Source organism: Diabrotica undecimpunctata, chromosome 8 (genome assembly GCF_040954645.1).
Source record: "Diabrotica undecimpunctata isolate CICGRU chromosome 8, icDiaUnde3, whole genome shotgun sequence".
Taxonomy (NCBI): Eukaryota; Metazoa; Arthropoda; class Insecta; order Coleoptera; family Chrysomelidae; genus Diabrotica; species Diabrotica undecimpunctata.
In genome coordinates, this window is record NC_092810.1 from 63,712,159 (window position 1) to 63,736,094 (window position 23,936).

At 32.6% G+C, this 23,936-nt stretch overlaps 2 protein-coding genes and 1 long non-coding RNA gene across 3 annotated transcripts in view; 1 reads left to right on the plus strand and 2 right to left on the minus strand.

The window, feature by feature from the left end:
* LOC140447633 (uncharacterized) overlaps positions 1-23,936 on the minus strand; it is a 453,196-nt gene that overhangs the window by 209,052 nt on the left and 220,208 nt on the right. The gene's annotated exons all lie outside the window — the stretch shown is intronic.
* On the minus strand, positions 17,813-19,344 carry LOC140448430 (uncharacterized). Its single transcript, XR_011951710.1, has 4 exons — positions 19,116-19,344; positions 18,910-19,032; positions 18,420-18,671; positions 17,813-18,333 (listed from the first exon to the last, which is right to left on the minus strand). It is a non-coding gene; the product is annotated as an uncharacterized lncRNA (long non-coding RNA).
* Positions 21,978-23,936, plus strand: part of LOC140447632 (cytochrome P450 4d2-like) — a 73,393-nt gene continuing 71,434 nt past the window's right edge. Inside the window, exon 1 of the mRNA XM_072540391.1 lies at positions 21,978-22,246. Coding sequence (XP_072396492.1) covers positions 22,084-22,246 — 163 coding nt within the window. The 5' untranslated portion in view covers positions 21,978-22,083. The remainder of the gene's footprint in view (positions 22,247-23,936) is intronic.

Sequence of the window (23,936 nt, forward strand, 5' to 3'; positions counted from 1 at the left end):
AGCTGTGTACATTTTTTCATTAAATCCTTTGGTGATGAATTCTGTAAGTCGTAGTACCTGTAATTCACAGGAGTGTTCGCTTCTGAACCCGAATTGAGCCTCTGGTATGGTTCCTAGCATTTGTGATTCTTCATTGAGTCTTTTTAGTATAACTCTTTCCGCTATCTTGCTTATAGATGATAATAAGCTGATAGGTCTGTAATTTTGCGGAAATGTGCCGTTTTTACCAGGTTTTGCAATCATTATTACGTGTGCCTCTTTCCACCTATCTGGGAAATATCGTAGTTTTAGCATGTTGTTTATTATGTTAGTGATATAAACAATAGCTTTTGTTGGTAGATTTTTCAGCGCCCTATTTGTGATGTTGTCGGGTCCTGGGGCTTTTTTGGCATTTGTCATTTTTATAAGTTCCTTTATTTCTTCGGGAGATGTATGTGTAATACCTATTCTGCCCTTTTTCCTTCTAAGTCTTCTCGCTGTTCTTTCTACCTCTTCTTCAAAGTCTATGTCATCGTCGGGGTCTTCGTTGTTTCTACACGCCCTTTCTAGTTCGTCCTTCATGACTTCGGCTTTGTCGATTTCCGTATGGACAATCCCGTTTACTCCGTGTAGGGGAGGTATGGGTTTCTTGTCCTTTCGAAGGATTTTAGATAACTTCCAGAAGGCGGATTTGTTAGGATTTAGCTCATCGATATAGGAGTCCCAGCTTTCATTTCTATGATTTTGAAGTTGTTTTTTCACTTCCCTGTCTAGCTCATTTGCAATCCTTTTGTCTTCTACCATTCTTGTGCGGTAGGCTCTTCTTCTTTTCCGGTTTTTCTCTTTGATTAGGTTTTGAAGTTCTATACTTATATCCCTGAATCTTCCTTTTTGTCTTGTGATTGTTTCGGTTTTGGAGCTGGCATCGATAGCATTGTTTATTGCTTGTTCTAGTTTTATTACACTGTCTTCTAGTTCTGTAATATTATTAATTGTTGGGATGTTACCGATGTTCTCGCTCACAATTCTTCTAAAGTTTGGCCAACTTGTTTTCTTTCTGTTGTGGGGCTGCAAATAGTTCAATTCTGTTGCGCCCAGGGTCAGGACGATTAGGTTATGTGTCGAATCGCCTTCATTTAGAGAGTGTATCTCGTATTGTTGACCCACGTTGTGTAGGATTGCAATGTCGAGATACGTAGGGAGTTCTCCGTGGAAACATGTCGGTTCTGTTGGTCCGATGACATATGTGTTCGGTCTGTTCTCGAGATGGTTGCAGAGATATCTTCCGTTTCGGTTGGTCGTCCTGTCAAACCAATTGGGAGATCTAGCATTTAGGTCTCCAATAATTATAGTTGGCTCTTCTGAGTTCAGTATTAGGCTCAAATCTTCGTTGAAAATCGGATCATGTGGTCTAACGTAAGCTGACACTATTTTTAGTGTTTCGTTGTTGGCCTTAAGTCGAATAATTGTGGCTTCCATTGTCACCAGTCCGTCTGGTGTTGGGATGTGCTCGTGTTCGAGTCCCCTTTTGACTAATATAGCTGTTCCTCCTGATAATGCTCTATGATCCGTTCTATAGATATCGTAGCCTGGAAATTTTGTTTTTTTCCTTTCCACTAGTTTGGTTTCTTGAAGAGCTACGATATCGAGCTCTAATCTGTTTAATATTTCATCCAGAAGGTTGATCTTTTTGAATATTCCGCCGGAATTCCATGACCCAATGCGTAGATCTTCGTTTTGGTTTGCTAACATTTTCGGACGGCTTCTCCAAATGCAGTCATCATTTTTGTTGCTTTGTCCATCATGGACATCATTTCCATCATTTTGTTATTATACTTTGTATGGAAGTTTGCGATGAGGGTAGCTGCGTCCTGTACCGACACTTCTTGTGGTTGTGCTGGAGATTCTGAGGTGGTTTCAGCGGATTTTTTCGCTGCCTGTGCGTAGCTGACTCCTTTGTTGATTGGAGCGCTGTTTATGGGTCTTCCTACCGGTCTTGTTGGGGCAGGTGTTTTCTTTTTGGGGGCCTTAGAGCATCCTCTATAATTTGCTGTGTGCGCTTCACCACAGTTTGCACATTTGGGGTCGGTTTCCCGGCTTTTCTCACAGTCGTTACTGATGTGGTTTTCTCCGCATTTTACACATCTGGATCCGCAATGGCAAGCCTTTGAGCTGTGATAGAACCCTTGACAGTTATAACACTGTAGGGTGTCTTTTGTGATTTTGAATTCATCCTCCACATAGATTCGCATGTAGCATATATCAGATATTTTTTTAATTTTTGCAACGTCTTCCTCTTTGAGGGTGACGATGAAATGTGGCAGTACTTTTTTATCAGCTTTTTTGGAGATCATATTGATCACCCTTGTTGCTTCTATTCCTTTATTGTATAGTTCGTCTTTAATTGCTACTGTGCTAGTAGTAGCAGATAGCCCTTTTATAATGACTCTTTTTAGTTTATCGCTATCTATGGGATATGCGATGAATTCTATTTTTGGACTGTGTTCTTCTAGGATGTGTACCATTCCTAGGTAATCTTTTCTGGTTTTTGTGTTAATAACAATCGATCTGCCTGATCGTGCAAACTTATTGACTGATATTATGCCTTGGTTGGCTGCTCTCTGCAGGATTTTTTGGTGTTCTCCTACAGTTTTTAGGATTATCGCCGGTGGTTTCGGCTCTTTTACTATAGGCTCCTCGCTTGTTTGCGGTGAGTCTTTTGGTACGTCGTTTTCTTTTTCAACTTGGCTATTTTTGCTCAAGTTATTTTGGGCAGTTTTCTTTTTCTGGCTTCTTTCATGAGCCTCTTTCGCAGCCTTGTTAAATTCGATTTCTTTCCGCTGATTTATTATCTGCGTCTGCTTTTCGGCGACGCTTATTTTTGTTTTCACACTACTGTCTGATTTCTCAGTAGTGGTGCCTGTCTTTTTTCCTTTTTTGTTTTGGACTTGTGTCCAACCTGCAGGTTCTTTGGTTGTTATGATTCTTTCCGGCTCTTTAGGCTTGCCTTTGCTACCGGATGGCTTTACGGGGGGAGGTGAACCGATTCCTAGTTCCACTAGCTTTACAACGTCATTATCGAGGGAGGCTTTCCACGGGTCGATTTCCATTATTGACTCTTCTTTCTCCTTGGCTGCTGTTAATGCCATTATATGTTGTACAAGTTTTTGTATCTCCTTGTCCTTTTCTTTGTTTTCGTTTCTCAGCTCAGTCATCTGAGCGAGAAGGTCTTGGATTTGTTTATTTGCCTTTTCCTCGCGGATACGGCTTTCTTCTTTAAGGGATTTGATCTGTTCCGTCAGTACATTGACCGACCTTAAAAGCTCATTGGCTTTTTCCCTTTCCGCCATTTCTCTGGCCTTTTTCTTTACTTCTTCGTCTTCCGAAGAGTCTTCTTTGGGCCTTAGCCTTTTCATTTTCTTGCCGATTTCGGGCTCGGCTTCATTTTTGGAGACGTTGTCCACGGCGGGTTGTGTCTCTACTACAGTTGGGGGTGGGGCTTCGCGCGATTCTGCAGCTGGGCTCGGCTCTTCGTCGATGGCGTCCATCGTATTGATATCGTCATCGGTGTCGATTTCGCTTTTTTCTTCCTCCGACTCGGGCAGATAGGAGTCATCGTCAGATATTACGATTTCTATGTCGTCGATCGCGGGATTAGTCGATTTAATAAATTTATTATATAGCTCGATCGAGCTGTCAACAGAGGGGTTTGATGATTCGGCTAAATCATTCTCTTCTTCTTCTTGTGTTGTCACCTGCGTGACAACACTTTCTGGGGGGGGAATATCACTCATATTGCCGTAAGGCAGTGAACAAATAGTTCATAAGATATAAGAAAATTCTACTTAGACGACTCTGTTTTTTTTTCCACCGACTGACCGCTGTCAGTACGGCTTACTGGGTGCCGTCCCAGGTACCTCGCGGTAGTTCACTCCCTGTATTCACAGTGAGGGACCCTCTTCCTGTTTCTCACACCTCAGGAGCAGGGGCCGTTTCTGTCCGACCTTGTCAAATGTCAAGGCCTTACAGTGTCATCCCTGACGACACACTGAGGTGATCCCGAATTCTTCGCAAACGCGAAGCTATTATAGCCTCCGCGAGGAGCCTATAAAAACAGCTCCTCGACGGTTTAACTAGTAACAACCTCGCATCCGCTTTTCGCTAATATGTAGGACAAGTGCCTATGCCACACTCGGTGTCTTACCCACCGGGAGCTGAAAAGCTCCGTTGACAATAGGTCAGTCGCCCCCACCTAAGCACGCTTCTCTCTCACGTCCGTACTGTTCGGCTGCTCGAGTCGAACTGAAATTTTCCAAACATTATTTAAAGAACCTAACGTTTATATAATATATGTCTGAATTGTCAATATAAATCAGTCAAATAAAATTAAATGATTAGAAGAATTTTTCACCAAGTAAAAAACAAAATATGTTTAATTTATTAATGTTTGTATTTTGAGAACGATTTCCAAAGTGGAAATTGAAACATCAAAAATAACCATATTTTAGAATTATATTGTGGCTAATTCCTAACAAAAATAGTAATTGCATTAAGATGTCACAAGAAAATAGCTTCAGAACAGTATTAAAACTAAATAAAATTTCCTCTATTTACCAATGTACCTATGTTAAGGGTAAGGTTTATTAGAAATATAACGATAATACACGATTTTTATTCTCCATTGCATATAAAAATCCTGTTTTTAAGAACACGCAGCTAAAAGATAACCAACTCCGATATAGGAAGGAATCACAAGAGGAAAAGAAATCTATAAAGAAGTCTCCCGAGCCCCCAAACACTACTACACTGATCATTAACCTAAGTACCACACTAAGTAATACATTGGTTAGGGATCAGTGGTGTAGCAGTGTCTGAGGGCTCGGGAGACTGAGACCTCGGAAGCCCTGAAGAAGACATCAAAGAGAATGTCGAAAGCTCGTCTCAATGATAATCGACGCGGTTCAACCTGGAAGACTGTTGAGTTTAATATTAATTGTGGTATTAATCTTAGCTATGTACATACATATATACATATTTTATATATATATATATATATATATAAAAATTAAGGATCACTCGATGAGTGGTGGGTTTTTCGGTTTTTCGTATATATAAAATAATTTTTGATTAAATAGTTTAATAAAATTTTTAAATTAATTTGATTCATAGAATTCTTATTAATTTCTCAGTTCCAAATTATTATGAACCTTGGACTGTTGGAAGTTGAATTAAATCTGCACCATATGGCTGGCCAACCAGCTACAACTTAGACACTTATATATAAGCCATTCTTAAGTGTTCTTAAGCATCTTTTTCTTTCATTAAATGGTTCGTACTGACAAGGTTTTCGCCTACTTTTTCATATTTTTTAAACTTACCGCTTTACTACATTAGCAGTTGGTAAATCGCCTTGTTGTTTGTCATGTTTTGACATCAAGGACACTGTCTTTTCACGTGATAGCTAAGTGGATCTATAATGGGCTCCCATTTGCAAGGTACTTCCTGAAAGTATTGGAAGCTTTTTGTGGTAACTTCATTACATCTTTTATAATATTACTATAATTATTAACTCATTAATCATTTCAATAATGTTACCTAAAGTAAAAATAAAATAAATTAATATCATACTGTTGGAAGTGTGATCTTATGATCTTGTTAGTTCTCGGCAAATACTTATTTTTACATAAGTTTTTACATACTTTTTTTAACTTACATGTACAATAACCACATGGTCTTTTGCCGTTCCATATTTGTATCAAATTGTAAACTATATTTAGTTTCAATTAATTGTTTATACAACCTAACCATTTAATGTCCAATATCTTAACCTTCTTTACATATATTATACCATTGACTGCTACATGTCATTTTGAGGTAACACTAAATATTGACTTTTCTATGGATGTTGGTTTGTCATATTGTTCTTTTTAGATGAACTGATGATGCTTTCTGATTAGAGAGCGAAACGTCTTCAAATAAATAGATGAAGTAGCCAACTTCTTTGTCTTTTTTCTCCACCTTTTGACCGAAAACCTACCACTCTCCGAGTGATCCTTCATTTATATTGGATTAACGGTCGTACTCCTTTTCTCTCTCTCTCTCTCTCTCTCTCTCTCTCTCTCTCTCTCTCTCTCTCTCTATATATATATATATATATATATATATATATATATATATATATATATATATATATGTATAGGTATATATATATATATATATATATATATATATATATATATATATATATATATATAATAGCATAAACTCAAAGAAGCATTCGCAGCCGGTATATCGTGTACTTGTTTTTCCGCTCCACTATGTGTCTAGCCTCGACATTATTGTGAAACAAACAAAATTAAAGAATGTAGAATGACCCGTATATATACCACTAAGATAAAATCGTGAACTTTCACTTAACACACACTTTATAGGAAAATCTAAATAGGTACATTTAGCTTGTATAATATCCAACCGATTAGTATAATCAATCCATCAGATATAAAGCGATCGATCCTTTCAATAATAATTCACGACGCGACGGTTGATCAGATCTTCTTATTAAAAAGAATAAACGAGTATTACTTTAATTAATCATTAGATAGGTAGTTACGCAGTAAATACCTATTTTTGTTTCCTTTGATTGATGTTTTATTATGTAAGAATAATACCTATAATAATATTAATAGGAAATTATAAATAGAATATACTACGCGAGCAGTAAATATATATATATATATAATATACATATATCTATATATTGTTCCTAAAGATTTCCGCGGATAGTACAATTAAACCTAAATCTAAGATTAATACTATTATAAGAATTAATATTAAACTCGACAGGCTTTCGAGTTAAACGTCGTCAATAATCACTGTGCCAAGCTTTCGACATCCTCTCAGATGTCTTCTTCATAATCAATCCACTACTAGTACTAGTGCATTGATTAGTGTAGTATTAATGATAAGTGTAGTAGTATCTGGGGCTCCAGAGATTCAGACCTCGGAAGAATATGTATATATATATATATATATATATATATATATATATATATATATATATATATATATATATATATATATATATATCATTTATTATAGTTCTCATTATACAAATTTGTTTTTCAACTTAAATACAATCTTTGGTAAATTTGGATGTGTAATATTAGTAGTACTACATAAGACAAAGAAAATAAGAAGAAGTACTGTCATTTGCCATGTCCAGGAATGACAGCTACTCTTAACCTAACACTCCAAAGTTGGCCGGCACACGTGGCCTTTTTAAATAGTTGTAATTGTCTTTTTATTATGTGTTAAAGTAAAATAATTTGTCAAGTTTGGTCTTTTACACCATGCAATTTTTATATTTTTTAATAATAATTGACTCAATCAATAAGTGGTGCGTGAATTTGTCACCTGTGAGTAGAACATCCTTCTTCTTCTTCTTCTTCTTCTAATAGCGCTACAACCCTTTGTGAGTCTTGGCCTGCTTAACAATGTTCTTCCATTCTGCCCTGTCGGATACTTTCTTTCGCCACTGCCTGATGTTCATGGTTTTAAGATCCCTCTCTACGTCGTCTATCCATCTTTTACGGGGCCTTCCTCTTGTTCTGTTTCCTTGAGGCTTCCATCTCTGGACTACTTTTACAGCTCGATTATCTGGCATTCTTTCTAGGTGACCAAGCCAGTTTAGTCTTGGTGACTTAACAAATCTAACAATATATGCGCTCTGCATTAGTTAATTCTCCACGAACCATCGCTGCATTGGGTTAGTCCAAATATCTTCCTTAGTATTTTGCAGTAGAACATCCACGAAAGACAAATCTCAATAACGTAAGTTTTTTACAACCTTTACACTCTTAATAGATTTTGAGGATGCTTTACTAACAGTAGCACTTCAGTTTTTCCTGATGATGAAAATAAACATTTTCGACTTGAAACCACTTGAAAAAAACTTGAAACTTAGTTAAAAGAGTACACTTATTTCACCGCTGCAAATCCCAATAACCCTCAAAGCTCCGTTTGCTAACGTAGTCAGCAAAGACTTCTTTTCCTTATATATATATATATATATATATATATATATATATATATATATATATATATATATATATATACATGTATATATATGGGGATTTTGATGTAAAAAATAGAAATACAAAAAAAAAAGATTTTTTTAAACACTTTCAAACAGTTCTGATGAGTTTTCCCCGAAAAGCTAAAATATTCGATTTAGAATTTAACAAATAAGAATCTACTTTTCATAAGTTACAACTCTGCAGTATTGCATGAGCCTACAGACTTCATAAGTACACTATTTTTTTTTTTTTGGTTCTTATAAGAGCTACATTTTTGCTAAGAATATTTCTTTCGGTATATACTTTTTGAATTATTTATGAAAAACATTCTGAAAACGTGGATTTTATTTTCAAAAATGAACTCTATAAAAAAAAACTTGCTTAGAATTAGTCAATTTATCCATTTTCGGACATATTTTAAACTAGGTTTTTTCACCCCCGAGAAGCTTTCACCCCCCCAAGTAAAAGCAACCCTGAATAAAAGGTGCCTAAATCCAAATTTTCAAGCAAATCCGCCGTGATAAGGAAAATTACACTCCAAAACGGTAATTTACTGGAGTATATGTTAAGCATAGATATATCAATTATTATGATTGATGTTATTAAATTGCAGATATGTATAGAAAAAAAACCATTATGCGATAGAAGAAATCAATGAGGTATGTATGACTCGGAGAATTTAAAAATTCTGATTTAATTTTTTTTTAATTGCTATCATTATAATAGCTATTATTAATTACTCGTATTTTATACATTTTTTTTAATTATTATGAACAACAAACATAATATACAACGTGTAGAAAATTAATTATCTTTTCTAAAATAGTTTAATAAATAAACAATAATAATTAAATTATTTTAATTTCCCATCTCACTAAATTAAAGCATGACTTGCTTCCTTCCTGTCGTATCGTAACTCCTGCGCCTGTCAGTTTTTCCTATTAAAACCAAACTACCCTTAAAACACTTCGTTTTTGTCTTCTCAAATAGAAGCACGCTAGTCAAAAACTCCTCTTGGCTTCTCAACTAGAAACAAGTAAATCCTTTTCACGCTTCTCAAATAGAAGCAGATTTGTATTTTTATAAAAGAGAACTCTATTTTTATTAAATAGTTACCTCAGTTAACCTCAGTGGTAGTGCATAAGACATGTGAGTACCTGCTATTACATTCATACAGAAGAAATCGATAATTTTTGTGTCAATATTTCGTAAATGCCGGTCCGAAAAATTACAGGTTTGCCGGATATACAATTAAACTTTTTTGCTCTATAAATCGCATTTATTTAGTTTTAAGAACAATTAATATGAACAGTTGTGTATTTTAAGAACATTTTATTTGAGTATTTATGTTTTTTGTTAACATTCAAAAGGGTGATTTGTTGGCAATTCCGATACTGTCATTTATTTATGTAAATAATAAAGGAAAAATATTTCTACCCGAAATCTTATTTATTTGACTATTTACTACACTATTAATGATCCGCAATTTTGCGACCTATTGATCGCTGGTCCTTCGAGAGTTGTATCTATTTTTTATCTACCAAATGTAGGAAGGTGAGAATATAGTTTTTCAAATATTTGCTTTTAAATATTCGAACCAGCTACCTCAAATAATCGAACCAGCTACCTTATCCTTTCCCCTACACAACGAATTTGGTGATTTGTAAAATGATTCACTATCACATTAAAGTTCTTTACAAAAATATATAAACATAACGTAACAGGCACGGCCGTCCTTTAAGAGTAATTAAACGCAGCAATAATATCGCTTAAATGATGAAAAAGCTTGTGGTCCAGATGAAGTTCAATCAGAGATCATCAAAGTGGAAAAATAACCAGAGGATGGTTGAGATTAGAATTTATAGTACTACCAGAAAACCAAGGGGCCGAAAAGTGCAATGATTACAGAACAATAATTCTCTACCAATACAATTTGGTTTTATGAAAGGTCTGGGAAAAAAAGATGCCCTATTCAGCCTACAAGAGCTATTCTAAAGATGTATAGATATGAACTACAATGTATATGCCTGCTTTATGGATTACTAAAAGGCATTTGACAATTTAATTGCAATGACAATAAGAATGTTCAAGTGTTCTCTTAAAATTAACAATAATCGTACTCGACTTATATTCAACATGTACTTAGAGCCAATTTTTCAAGAAGTCCTAGAATACATGAAAGCAGGAGTACTTTTAAACAAGTGAACAAGCAATAAATTTTATATTTTACGGAGTTAGGTCTTGGAGCTTGACGGAGACAACAATAAAAAGGCTGAAAACATTTGAGATATGGACTTATATACGACTTAAGAATTCTTAAAATGTCATATGGAGAAAATATCAACTATCAAAATTATTAAAACACATTCTCCAAGGAAAAGTTCCGGCAACATTCACCACTAGATCAACAAAAAACGAAATTATCATTGTCAGAATGATTGCCAACAATCAATAACGGATATACACTAGAAGAAGAAGAAAAAATTTAAACTTCTCAAAGAAAATTGTTTAAAGCCTACATTAGACGGTATTAACCGTAAATATATTATTACGGTCATCCACTTTCAAGACCATTTTTGTTGATTATTTAGTCTCTTTTTAATGTTGCTAATCCATCCATCCATCCAATGGCGCTACAGCCCAAATCGGGCCTTGGCCTCCTTCAACAGGCTTCTCCAACCATCTCTATTTACCGCTGTTCTTTTCCATGAACGCGTTCCCAGGCAGTTCCTGGCATCCTCATCGACTTCATCTTCCCATCTCTTTTTAGGTCTTCCAACAGGTCTTTTTCCCTGCATTCTTGCATTTAATAATTTTCTGGGGATTCTATTCTCATGCATGCGGACCACGTGCCCTGCCCATCGTTGCTAATCCAACATATACATTAATATCTTCCTTATTGCACAAGTTTGGTTCAACACTAATTATTAATTTAGGAGGTTACACAGCATTACTAAAACGTTGCTATGTAAACAACTGAAACAAATGAATGACCTAATCAAATATGATGAAACATATGATATTACACAATTACCAGGACTTGTGCAAAGAATTAATACAAAAAATAGAATAGACGAACGAAGAAGAGCAATATTATTACTATTTTTAAAAAAAGATATCGCAAAAACCTAATGTGTTAATGCCGACGCTGCATGACTATCTTTGCATTTAATAATCTTGTTTTAGTAAAGTTTTGAAGTATCTAGAGACTATCTTAAAAATTTGAAGCACTATTTCGTTGCAATTTGAAGCAATTTGAGGCGCTGTCACTTTTGCCTTAATAAAACAGTGCAATTGACGGATTAGTTTACATGGTATGCCTGGGTTTGTAGCGAACAAGTTTTTAAATCGAATCATATGTATTAACAAAAAAGTTTTTATAAAACAAAGTGGAATAATAATGCTGTTCCTTAGATATTTTTGATGTGTGTAGTTTGCTAAGCTTAAGGCTCAGCTGTTTGTTTTCGCTTAGTAAATATGTCATTTCTCCATGCATTTTCAAGTATTTTATGTCGTCTTTCGATGTTAAGTTTCCCTTGTGGTTTGTAAATGTTACCAGCGCAGATTTTGTCCCGTTGGCTCGTAGACGCCACATTTTTAGCCAAGTTTACTGCTGTGTCATCGCATAAGTTCCTGTTGTGAATTAGGTAATGTAGGTAATTCCGCAGTGAATATCAGGTACAGCACTGGTACGAGAATATTGCCTTGAGGGAGTCTAGTCATAATTCGGTAAAGTTTCGTATACTCATTGTAATGTTTTACAAGGTAATGACGGTCTTGCAGGTAGCACCTTAGGATTTGGAAGCAATTGTGGGGAAGAGATTTTTTGATTTTGTATAAAAGTCCATTATGACAAACTTTGTCAAATGTCTGGGAGATCTCTAAGAAGATTCCGGAGCAATATTTTCTGTTTTCCATTATTTGTCGTATGTACTTGTAAACCCGATGAAATGTTTCAGTGGTAGCATCCTATGGCCTAAAGTCAAACTGGTGATAAAGAACTAATTGTTTGTCAATTAAAATTGGCTCTATTCTGGATAACAGCAGTGTTTCCAATATTTTAGACATAATAGAAAGCAGGCTAATTAATAGGTCTGTAGGACTAAAGCTAATTTCTAACCTAAAGGAAAATGGCATGTTCTTAATAACGCGTTATACAGTTGTGTAAGGTAAAATAGGGCTTTTCTTGGTAATTCCTTTAAGATTCATACGGTAATTAGGTCATACCCTGGGGACTTTTTGAGGTTTCATTTAGTGCGAATAATATTATTGATTTCGTTGAATATAAATTTTTTTAGAGGAGTTTCAAGTTGATACGGAGATTCTAGATAAGTTTAGATTTCATTATCTATATTAATACGTTCATCTACTAGAAAAGGCTAAAAAACCGTTTTAAGATGTTCAGCGAAAATTTCATGCCAATAGTGCAATAATTATTATTCGTTCTGTAAGAATATACCAACCCTCTTTAGTGTTGGTATAGTCTTACTTGTATATATATATATATATATATATATATATATATATATATATATATATATATATATATATATATATATATATATATTATTGTGATATTTAAAGTCTTGGTGCGCCAAGCAATAATTAGCTAATTAATTTTTTTATTAATTAAAATTATTTAAATGATATGATTATGCCTCTATCACAATTTTTAATTCTTTTATCTCAGGGTTAAATTCGTGCTTCAATATCTATGCTATTACATGTGAAAGGTAAGGTCCAAAGAATACCGGAATAATAAAAAAAAACATATGATCTAACACTATATATTGAAATAAAAATAATGAAATAATTCACACTCAAAAGTTTTCAATAAACAAATCTCGTATAATGATTCTCAAAATTTTGTTCTACGTACGTGAACAATCAAAATTAATGGTACAAACAATATTAATTGAAATCTCAAAATCCTAAACTATTCTAACTCTCCTAATCAAAATATTTATATCCTTTCTAAATTAAGTGTAAAAATTGTGTTATCAATAAAAGAAAAAAACTTCAGAAAACAAAAATATCTCTCTCTGATGATGAGTGGTCCAAATCCTTGTTCCTTGTAGACTATATTATCTCCTCTTAACCGCTCCCTATGTAATCAGCAATCTTACAACAGATTGTTGCAAGTATATCGTCCTTAATGATCTCCTTCAAAAGCACAAATCATTCAAATTATGATAGCCTTTCTCCTCTCGATAAACTGAATCTCTCGTTGGCCCGAGTGAAAAATGACTCTTGGAATATCTTCTCTTTACGATAAACTGAATCTCTCGTTGGCCTGAACAGTGACTCTTGGAATATAAGTAGAAAAATATGACTTACAATATTTTGCTGCTTCAGCTTCTGTCAGATACACTAACTCCACAAAAACTCACTAACATTCAACACTACTGCTTGCTACTTCTCGGGAACCGCCAGAGAACAATCACTGTTCGTCTTACAGACTTGGAAAACCAACTGATTATCTTTTCTCTCTCCTAAATCTAGCTAAACTTTCATTCCTACATACCTATCCCACCTTTTTCAATCTCCGCCAATCAAAACTCGTCACAATTCCCCCATTTTTTCATTTCGATAACAAACAAATTTTTACCTATAATTATAAAATTTCCTAAAACTTATTTACAAATAATATTTTTCTATAATTCTTAAAAACTAACAAAAACCTCTTTCTAAAATCTCTTCTATTGTCTTTAATCACTGCATTAATGTATTTGGAAAACCCGGTTCAATTGTCTTTGGATTTCACTTAAACTTATGCGGGTCACTCAAGTATAACAAAGAAATAATTTATGCATAGCTTACATTTTGTTTAGTACAGGTAATCCAAGAATTTAATAACTTTCCTTCTTCGAAATGTTTGTTGGTTATTATCCTACTTATCTGAATTATTTTAATGGTTTTGAACTTTGAAATATTTTAATCAACCCAATATTTTTCTCGATTTTACATATCATAACAATATATATATCAACGCGGTTCAACCCGGAAGACTGGTGTGTTGAATATTAATTTTTATAATAGTATTAATCTTAGCTCAAGGTTTAATTGTACTAACCGCCGAAATCTTTTGGAACATATATATATATATATATATATATATATATATATATATATACATGTAGGAATATACCAACACTAACTAGTTAACAGCAGATCAGACAGTAACTATAACAAGTAAAGAAAAATCAATATTTTATTAGTAGTCTAGTATAAAAGCATCTCTCAAAATTGCCAACTCCAAAAATGTAAACGTGGCTACTGCCTGTATGACTGAGACCAAATAAGTCAACTGTGACAGTGGTATTCTGTCTACAGCCTATAAGAAACATTTATAGGTTATTAAAAAAAATAGTTCCCATAACCTTTGGGAATATTACAATTTTGTAAATTCGTATTACTATAATTATATACAAATATTTACAGATGCTTCAAAAAAACAAAAAAATCAAAACCTTGAGGAAGCCAAAACGGGCATAGGAATACACATACCTAGTATAAATTATTCCTTTTCTGAAAAAATTCCTTCACTTATTAATATCTGTACAGCAGAAATAATAGCTATTCAAAAGGGTCTAATGATTTGTGAGGAAAAAAGTTTTGATAAAGCTATAATATTTACGGACTCAAAGAGCGCTATAGACAACATTAATAACAATATGATAACTGCAATAAAAGATTACAGAGTCTTGCAAGTTAAAAAGAAACTATACTATTTAAATAAATATGGGAAAGATATGAAATAGCTGACAAACTGGCAAAGATTGGGGCTGAATTAAATATTCCTGCTAAAATTCGATTAAGTAAGTTGGATATCATGCCATTAGTAAAAAATAAAATATGTTCTATGCATCAAAATAATTGGTTAAATTCTTTTCAATATTAAGGCAAGTGGTATAACAACATACAAAATTTTTTTCCTAATAAACCATGGTTTGACACAATCCCATACATAGATAGGCGGCATATTACTACCATTATTAGAATGAGGAGTGGTCATTGCCTGACAGGAGTACATTTATATAAAATCAACATTCGCGATAACCCATACTGTGAATGTGGGCAAATGGATACACTAGAACACATATTTTGGGGATGCCCAATAAACAAAATAAAAGATTATGATGTCTATCAGGAGCTGATTAAAATTAATATTAAAACCCCAATTAACATACCAATGCTTCTATGCGAGATTAACCCTAAAATTATCAAAATTGTTATCAGATTTCTACAGATCAACCATATCAAATTATAACCTTAATAATAACCTATCCGATATTAACATTTAAACCAACTAAAAGAAAATAGAAAACATAAATAAAATGTAGATATGTAGAAAAAATGTCTATATGTCAATGATAATTGATAATAGGGCATGAGATATATTCTCAGACTCACGACAGTGGCCCAAAAATTAACAAAACAAATGTACTGGCTGATTATTCAGAAGAATAAAAGCCAAAAAGAAGAAGAAGAAGAAGATTTATAGGTTAAAGACACTTTCAGAATTATATTTCAGAATTTTTTTGAAAACGATATCCGATTTGGAAATCAAAACGTCAAAATAAAATAAATAAATGTAAATGTAAATAATATCAATCTTTCAATAAATTCCTTACAGCAATGGAACTCAAAAAACGAAAATTCCATTTTAAAATCTATGCCTGTATTTTTTATTCCTTAAACAAAATAATTATTATTTAATTTCTGTTTTTCTTAAAGAAAAAAATCCACATCACACATCATATTCATCTTATTTTTTGCCTTGAATTCCTCAACACCGAACCAGTCTATATCATGCAGCTGCTAAATTACGATTCCACGTAGTAACTCGAGAAAAAGTTAAATACGACCCCACAAAAGGCTTCACTGTAGGGGGATTTCCTAAGGAGAAACGTTTAGGTACATCTAAAATATAGAGCGTAAGCGGATATCTTCCGTCATTCTCCTACACAAAATGATTCCCTACATAATAAAATACTCTGCGCTGAGTGTTCAAAATAACTATTTCGTCTCTAAGGTTATTCTAGACTTTGTTTCATATTTGGTCCAGACAATCGAAGGATTGTCTGTCAATAAAAAATACATTATACGCGTCCAAAGTCTCCACCCATTTCGACACATTTTCTAAACACATTTCATAAAATTTAAATTATTAATTTTCTGCGTAAATAAACTAAGGAAACTGTTCATAGTTTTTATTCTGTTTAAGTAACGTAATAAATAAAAATTGCGGAATATATTTTTAAACGAAAGCTTATGGTAAGTAATCTTTTTTAGAACCTCGTTTCAAGTTCTTTTTAACGAAACCCACACGAATATAAATGAGCTTTTGTCCAAAAACGCAAAAAAATCCATTTCAGTTATTATGATTAGTTTTTAACTTTTAGCTCCTAGCTATTTTAAAAGCATTAGAACATTTTTATACTTCTCCTTTTATATTAAAAATTTTATATAGAACTAGCCATAGCGCTTAGCAGTGGCGAACAAATTTTACAAAACTGAATGGACAAGTTGCTCGGTGAATCTAGAAACTCCAACAGTATAACTTCATTGTAGTACATCGAAAGGGGCATCTTCATAACAATACGGATATTCTTTCTAAGCGACTCTGTTTGAAACTATAATGCCAGTAAAAGAAGAAAAAGAGAATGTAACCGAAGAAGTAAGTCTCCAGATCATCAAAGTTAAACAGGAAGCAGATAATGATCAGACTTCCCTGGAAAACCTTAAGGTGACGCAGTATGGTTATACAATCACACAGCTGTTACCAAACCACTTTTATTAAAACAGCAAATAATATCGTCGGTACACAGCCAAAGTGGCCTATCTGAAAATTTGACGTTTTGAGAAAATTGGATTTGAATTTTGTTGCAACTTTTAAGCTTGCTTTTTTCTTATCTTAGTTGGGCGTATTCTATTAATTTGGCACTATTACACTGGCACTAATATTATTATTAAATTTTATAAATAAAAAATTTAACCAAAAAAGACAAACATTTTGAAATTAAAAAAAAAAATTGGACATTGTGTTGTAGATACGTCAGTTTGGCTTTGTAATGTAATTGTTGCCAAGGACTTAGGTCAAGTATTTAGTGGATCAAAATAACAATTAATACTTTATAAAAATAAGTTTATTTTAAAAAGGAGAGTTATTTAGGATAATATTTTCACAAATTAATAAGTAAAATAAAATATGCATTTAATCTTCATGATCGGTGTCTCCAGTGGCATCTGGTTCTGGCAGACAGTCTCTCTCATTAGCAGCAACGTTAAAAAAACACATAACTTCTTGGTTACCAAGATTATAAACTGTTAAATTGTAAACTGCAAACTATCGAAGGTAAAAAATCTGACCTGCTGGTCCTTTTGGCGTATTCAGTACTGCCTGTAGATCAAAATTAAAAGGGAGAGTTCTTTCGTCAGATTGAGCCCTTTTTTTATCCTTATCCCGTTCACCTCGAGCATCATCTCGTTGTTGGAGGTGCAGTCTGAATTCCTCCTGCATCTCTGCAGTGCTTTCACTCGCACTATGAAAATTTAAGCACTTCCTGCACTGGTCCTTTTTTGGAACGAAAAATCCAAGATTATAATCATTAAAAACCTGTCTGTATTTTTCCAAACTGACAGGATTATTTGGATTTTTTTCTACAAACATTCTGTACATTATAGAAATGTTTAAGGATGAATCTAAATATTTTTTGGAGCTTCTTTTTCTACAGTAGTGTGACTCCATGGCAGAAAATGAATTAATATGCATTCTGATCATTTTTTCCGTTGACGAAAGCTTATTACTAGGAGTATGTTTGCCTCTTTTGTCAGATTCTACTAATACATTATTCTGACTCTTTTTTAATGCTCAGATCTCTCAGTAGCGTTTAATGTTTTAAGAAAAAAGTCTCTACAGACTAGTTTTTTTCACCACCTACCAAAAAGTAATATAAGTTTGTGAACTGCCTTTTAGAGTTCATAACAGGAGTTCTTTTCTTTGGCTGCTGCTCAATCAGTTTACTTAAAAATTGCCTCTGACTGTCTATATTCTCGAGAGATCTATATTCCTTGTAAATCTGTTGTCTGACTTCTTTAGGAACGAGAATAGAGCAGTTGTGCTTTTTTGAAGCACAACATGCAGGTAGTATGGGTCGAGCACTTTTTAATAAATCTTTGCTTCCTATGTATTCCTCACCCCTCAAACGGCTGGATTTTCTAATATTTTTCTTCCAAAGCGCCGGATTACACTTCTTTTTTGACGGAAATTCGTTACCTGCCAAAAACAAAGGACAATATTTAATTAAAATAAACCTTACCAACAAGAAATAAAATTGCGCATATTTGATCAACTTTCCATACCTGATAATTCTTTGGATTCATGTACTATTGGGTTGTTCTGTACCTCTCTTCCTCTTGTCTTTCTTTATTCTCTAGTTGGAATGTGTTAGCACCATTTAAATTAATATCACCCAAACTAATCTCATCTTGTTTGTCGCATGGTAGTTGTGCATTAGATTTCTTAGATTCCAGTATTATTAAAATAGTATTATCTATATTGCTATTATTTTCTTCTCTACTAAGAATCCCTGTCATGTCATCTACTACATAAATCTAAAACAAAAGCAAATTATTTAGATTTAATGATAGTAGATCACAATCAAACAATATATATATTTAGGGATTCTACAGTATTCACTGCCTTCCCTCGCTCAACCGTTTCCATCTCTCTCTGTTGTTCCATTCTCCATCGTTCAGTCCTCTCTTACTCTAGAGGACTAGAGTATCAAACAATACTATTATTATTAGAGAACAAAAATAAACCAGAATGAAGCGTAACAAATATATTTACCGCATGCTCGTCATCTTTATTATCGAGTACAATATTTGTATCGATATCGTCAGGTTCAATATTTGTAATTAGATAATCCTCCTGGCCAAGTTCCTCCTCTGTAAAACTACCTATTGCAGACTCCTAAAAAAGTAGGTATCTATAGGTACATTGATTTCAACTTCACCTTGAGTTATAACTTAGAAGTAGTGGTAAAATTACCTTACCTTTCCTTCGATTTGAACTGTTAGTTGTGTAATGTCAACTGCTACATTTTACATTTCGTTTAGTTGGACTTGTAAGACAGATTTTAAGGAAATGTGATGTTCTCCTCTCTCTAACAAAGGAACGTACTGTGTGTGTAGAACATTCCAGATTTTCCAAGGAAGTCTACAAAGTAGCAGTCGCAATGACGCATCGATACATACGCCACTTTGGTTTTGAAAGGAACCTTGAGTTATCACTAGACTCAAATTGCGTATATATATATATGTGTCATTTTGGTTTTGAAAATCACCATTCGTTTTGCTATACGCCAAATGAGTAAATGAATTGAAATTTAAAATCATTTTCGTAACTAAATTCAATTACGTCGTTCTGGCATTACGAAGAAAATGTAAATTCATGTAAACATGCAACAAAACCCCAAACTAGCCAAATTTGCAGATACGCCACTTTGGCTTTGTACCGACGATATTACAATACTTGATAACAACTTTAACTGAATGGCAGAACTATTCAGGAAGTCAGTTACTACAGTCTGTCCCAAACCCTTCTTTCAGTGCGTCACTAATTTTGACGTCATATGGGATTTTAAGAATGTCGAGAATTATTGCATGACATTTTAGTTAAATCTGACAGTTGCAGGATTGTAATCGGCTAAATGTGAAAAGATTATTTTTTTAAAATGTGAAGTAAAAACTTTAAGAATTCAAATTTTTTTTTACTTATTACTACATATTAGAGGTCCCGTCCTGTATAAAAATTTTTATTGCGCATTATATTGGAACGGCATTTTGTCATAATTGCAATTCTATACATTCCAAAGAAAGTGCTTAATTAGCTAAGATTTATTTATGGATTTATTATTATTTATTATAAACACTATGAAATTGGAATGTTTGTTTATTTAAAATAATGCTTCCTCCTATAGAATCTTTTAAGAGTTGACTGCGAGATAAAAAAATTTACTGGCAATTGCAAGGCATCAAAGCAACCATTCCGGTGATAAAATAGCATCGATTGAAATCAGTCATATTCGGATAAGTAATTTTCGGAAAGTTTCTGTGGCAGCCATTAGTTTAATTTTGTGAAGATTTATCATAAAATCGTGAAAATAGTTTAAATAGTGAGTTATTCTACTAGATTGGGTGTGCAAATAAAAGAGTGTTATGAAGTTTAGGTAAAAAAACAATGGACAGTTTAAATAGTAAAGCAGTTGATTTTTGAGTTAATCTACCAGTTTCGGTATGCAGATGAAATAGTGTTAATGGAGTTTAGTTAAAAAACAAGATACCGATTCTTTTTTTATGAATAACAAAAATGAATATTATAAACAATCCACAATCCGATTCAGAACCTAATTCATTAAAATCAATGATTACAGGGGATATGTGGCTGGCATCAATTATATCTTATATTTTAATAAAATGTGGTTCTAAAAAGAACCGTTTTATTACATATGAATATCTTCTAATTGAAAATAATTTAATAATTTTAATATCAGGCTTTGTTCTTTCTCGGTATATCTGGGCATATTTAAAATATTTTTATGACAATAAATACAAAATTAAATTTTCACTGTAAAATGTCTGAAAATACTAACCTAGAATGACAATTATCATTTTATCAGTTGACATTCTCATAGTACTGTCACTAGTGAGACCATCTGCGTCAAATTATATTTATGCGCATCATTGATTGGATATCTATTTAGCGCATTCTAAACTCCAACCAATTATATATTCGTAAGTAGAATTCGCTTTAATATGCAAATACCCGTGAACGATACATAATTTTCTAAGTTCTATGTATAATAATCACAGACTTACGTTTTTTTCTGTCACTTCTAGCTTAATGCGTTAGAGAGAATTCGATCAACTATGACTGAAAGAAGGGTTTGGGATGAACTGTACTACTAATTGAACCGTCAACTTCTGACATTCCCGCCTTTACGAAACATTTTGGGATATTTCGATGACATCTCGAAAGTTATAGATTATAAATAATTCTTCTTTTTCGTCAAGGGACTTTTTCGATATGGAATAAATCCTACGGAACTATCATAATAATATCCGTAATTTAAATATTTTGTAGGATGCCAAAAAATTAAAAAAAAAAATATTATCTAAATATAAAAAATTAGAATTTTTTCAGTCGGAGTATACAATTTATTGCAAAATTAAAAAGATAATATAAAAGTTTTTTTTAATGAATGAAATACAGTTTCTCTTCTATGCATGAAAGAAAATCATCAAAGAATAATCATTTATATAACAAAGAATTTTAAGCTATATTGAAATATATGAAAACAAGAAACGATATTTCATTTTTCTTTACGTCATTGCTTTGAGATTATTTAAAAATTTTCAGACATTTTAAACAGTATTGATAAGCAAATATCTAAAATAACTTTTGAGAAATTTCATTTATACGATTTCGAATTTATTTTTTGCGAATTACACAAAAAAACCTATAAATTATAAAAAAAAAACTATAACAAATAATGCTGACCCACGTATCATCACTCACCTATACTTTTAAAAGTATTAAACTTAGGTGTCCAATGCTTTTAATTAATAAATTTTAATAGCTTTTGCATGAATTTAAAAAAATAGAGCACGTTATAATTTAAACTATTAATATACACATTATTTAAATTATTATTATAAGGTCGTAGTCACTTCCCATTGTTTTTATTACTATTTATTTAAAATGTTATAAAAATAAAAAAAAATAAAAGAAAATAATACAATACAAAAATTTTGTTGTTGTTTTTATAATAAAAGTAACCAAATTTTAATAACTAATCACCTCTAAGTGGACGTTGTTTATGAACAATTTATCCTCTCTGTCAGGTTTGTCCTCCGTATAAATCAATGCTACGTTTAATCGGTGCTGGAACCTTTCGCTTTCTGTTTAAATCGAAAACAATATTTGGCGGAATCGCGTTTTACGTGCTGACACAGAAGTACGATGCTGATATTGGGTGTGATTGTAGCTGTGCTTGTTATTCTAGTAACACTTGTGCTAAATTGGCTTCATGCTCTAAGAAAGTACGATAGTTTAAAAAATGTGCCAGGACCAACACCAATTCCAATTATTGGAAATGCCCTTCTAATGGGAACTACAACCGTAAGTAAGTACAAGCGCAATGCAATTTTAGATTTTTACCATTTTAGTGTTTTGGGTAGATAGATAGATAATGACAAAATTGCTAACTAACAATTACAAGAATATAAAGTACATAAAGTAATATATAAATATATATATATATATATATATATATATATATATATATATATATAAGAACATTGAGATCAAATATTTGGTTTTTAGGTCGATGGTTGCATATTATAAACCAATTTAATAGTTTGTCTCGTTATTTGCATGGGGTGATTGAATCATGTTAGCGTAAAAAACAACGTAAAAAAAGGTGGTTCTTAATAATCCACATATTCTACAGTCAAAAGAGCTCGATCGAATACTACAAATGCGCGCATACAAATTTAAAGTTCTTCAAAGTTACAAAATGGGACACATTTTTTGATACGTCACGATTCAATTATTAATATGGTACCATTCGTTACCATAATGTGTTCCGAAACTTGTTTTGCCTCTTAGTACTATTTCGAAAAGCCTTTATCGATATACCACTTCTTTTTCATTATGCTTTAAAAATTCTAAGTAACAAAAAGTAGTTTATAAATAAATAAAGTTTGAGTTTTATTTTTTCTAATATTTGCTAGTGCTTTATGTGTAAAAAGAACTCAAATAAAAGTCTAAAAAACAAGAAACAAAACATTCCTACAATTCCACAAATTACAGTAAAACTATCTAAAATGTAACAAAAGCATTGGGTGTCTGTTATAATCTATCTACTATTCAGTACAATTCTACAGCTTTTACTTATCTACTCTTATTCAAAATTATGTGATCCGTTTCTCTTTGCCTAATTGCAGCTCACTCCCCCTATAGACAAAAAAGAGTTCTTAATTACGTACCCTAACAACTATATATTAGGACAACTAAAATACATAACAAATTCAGTTGGTTGACTGTTAATTTATTATTTTTTTAATATATATAATAATAATACTAATAGGCAATATTTTAAGTGATAAATCATAACAAAACGCAATTAATAATTTAAATACAATCCATATAACTTATTAATGTCCTAAGAATCATTAAAATATGTAAAAATTATTGCAAACTAAATATTGAGATAGTAACGAAGTAATTGCTAAAAACCGAACAAAATAAGACAAGTAAGCTGCGAAAACAATGTAGCCGGACACTCGAACAAACTTCACTATATTCTACAGTTAAGTTCTGGTCAAATTGGACGAATCGCTGTATTATTCAATACTATGGTGTGTTTTTTTTTTATAAATTCAAAAATTCGCGAGTTGGTGATTAAAATTATTGCTGTAATAAAACAATCCGTGTGAAATGGAGGATAAACTTAATATTCGTAAACTTACAGTGCGGAATATAATTAAGCATTAGGGAAACATATAAATTATCTTAGGTAAAATAGGAAAAAACCCGGGTCGTCGAAAACTAGTTTCTGATAGGAAGAGGAGAATATTAGTAAAAGTTTGCAAAAAGGTCGAAGAAATACTCTAAAGGTCGTGGCATATCATGCACGTTGCGTTTCCAGCACATAGCGTTTAGTTTCCGAAAAATATAATTTAAATGGTTTTAAACATGAACAACTCACACTGTCCGGAACATATGGTATCAGACACCTAACGTTTTCGTTCAGTATATTCGAAAACACTATTTAACTATGTGAATTAGATGTCCATCGTTTTCCCTTCGTT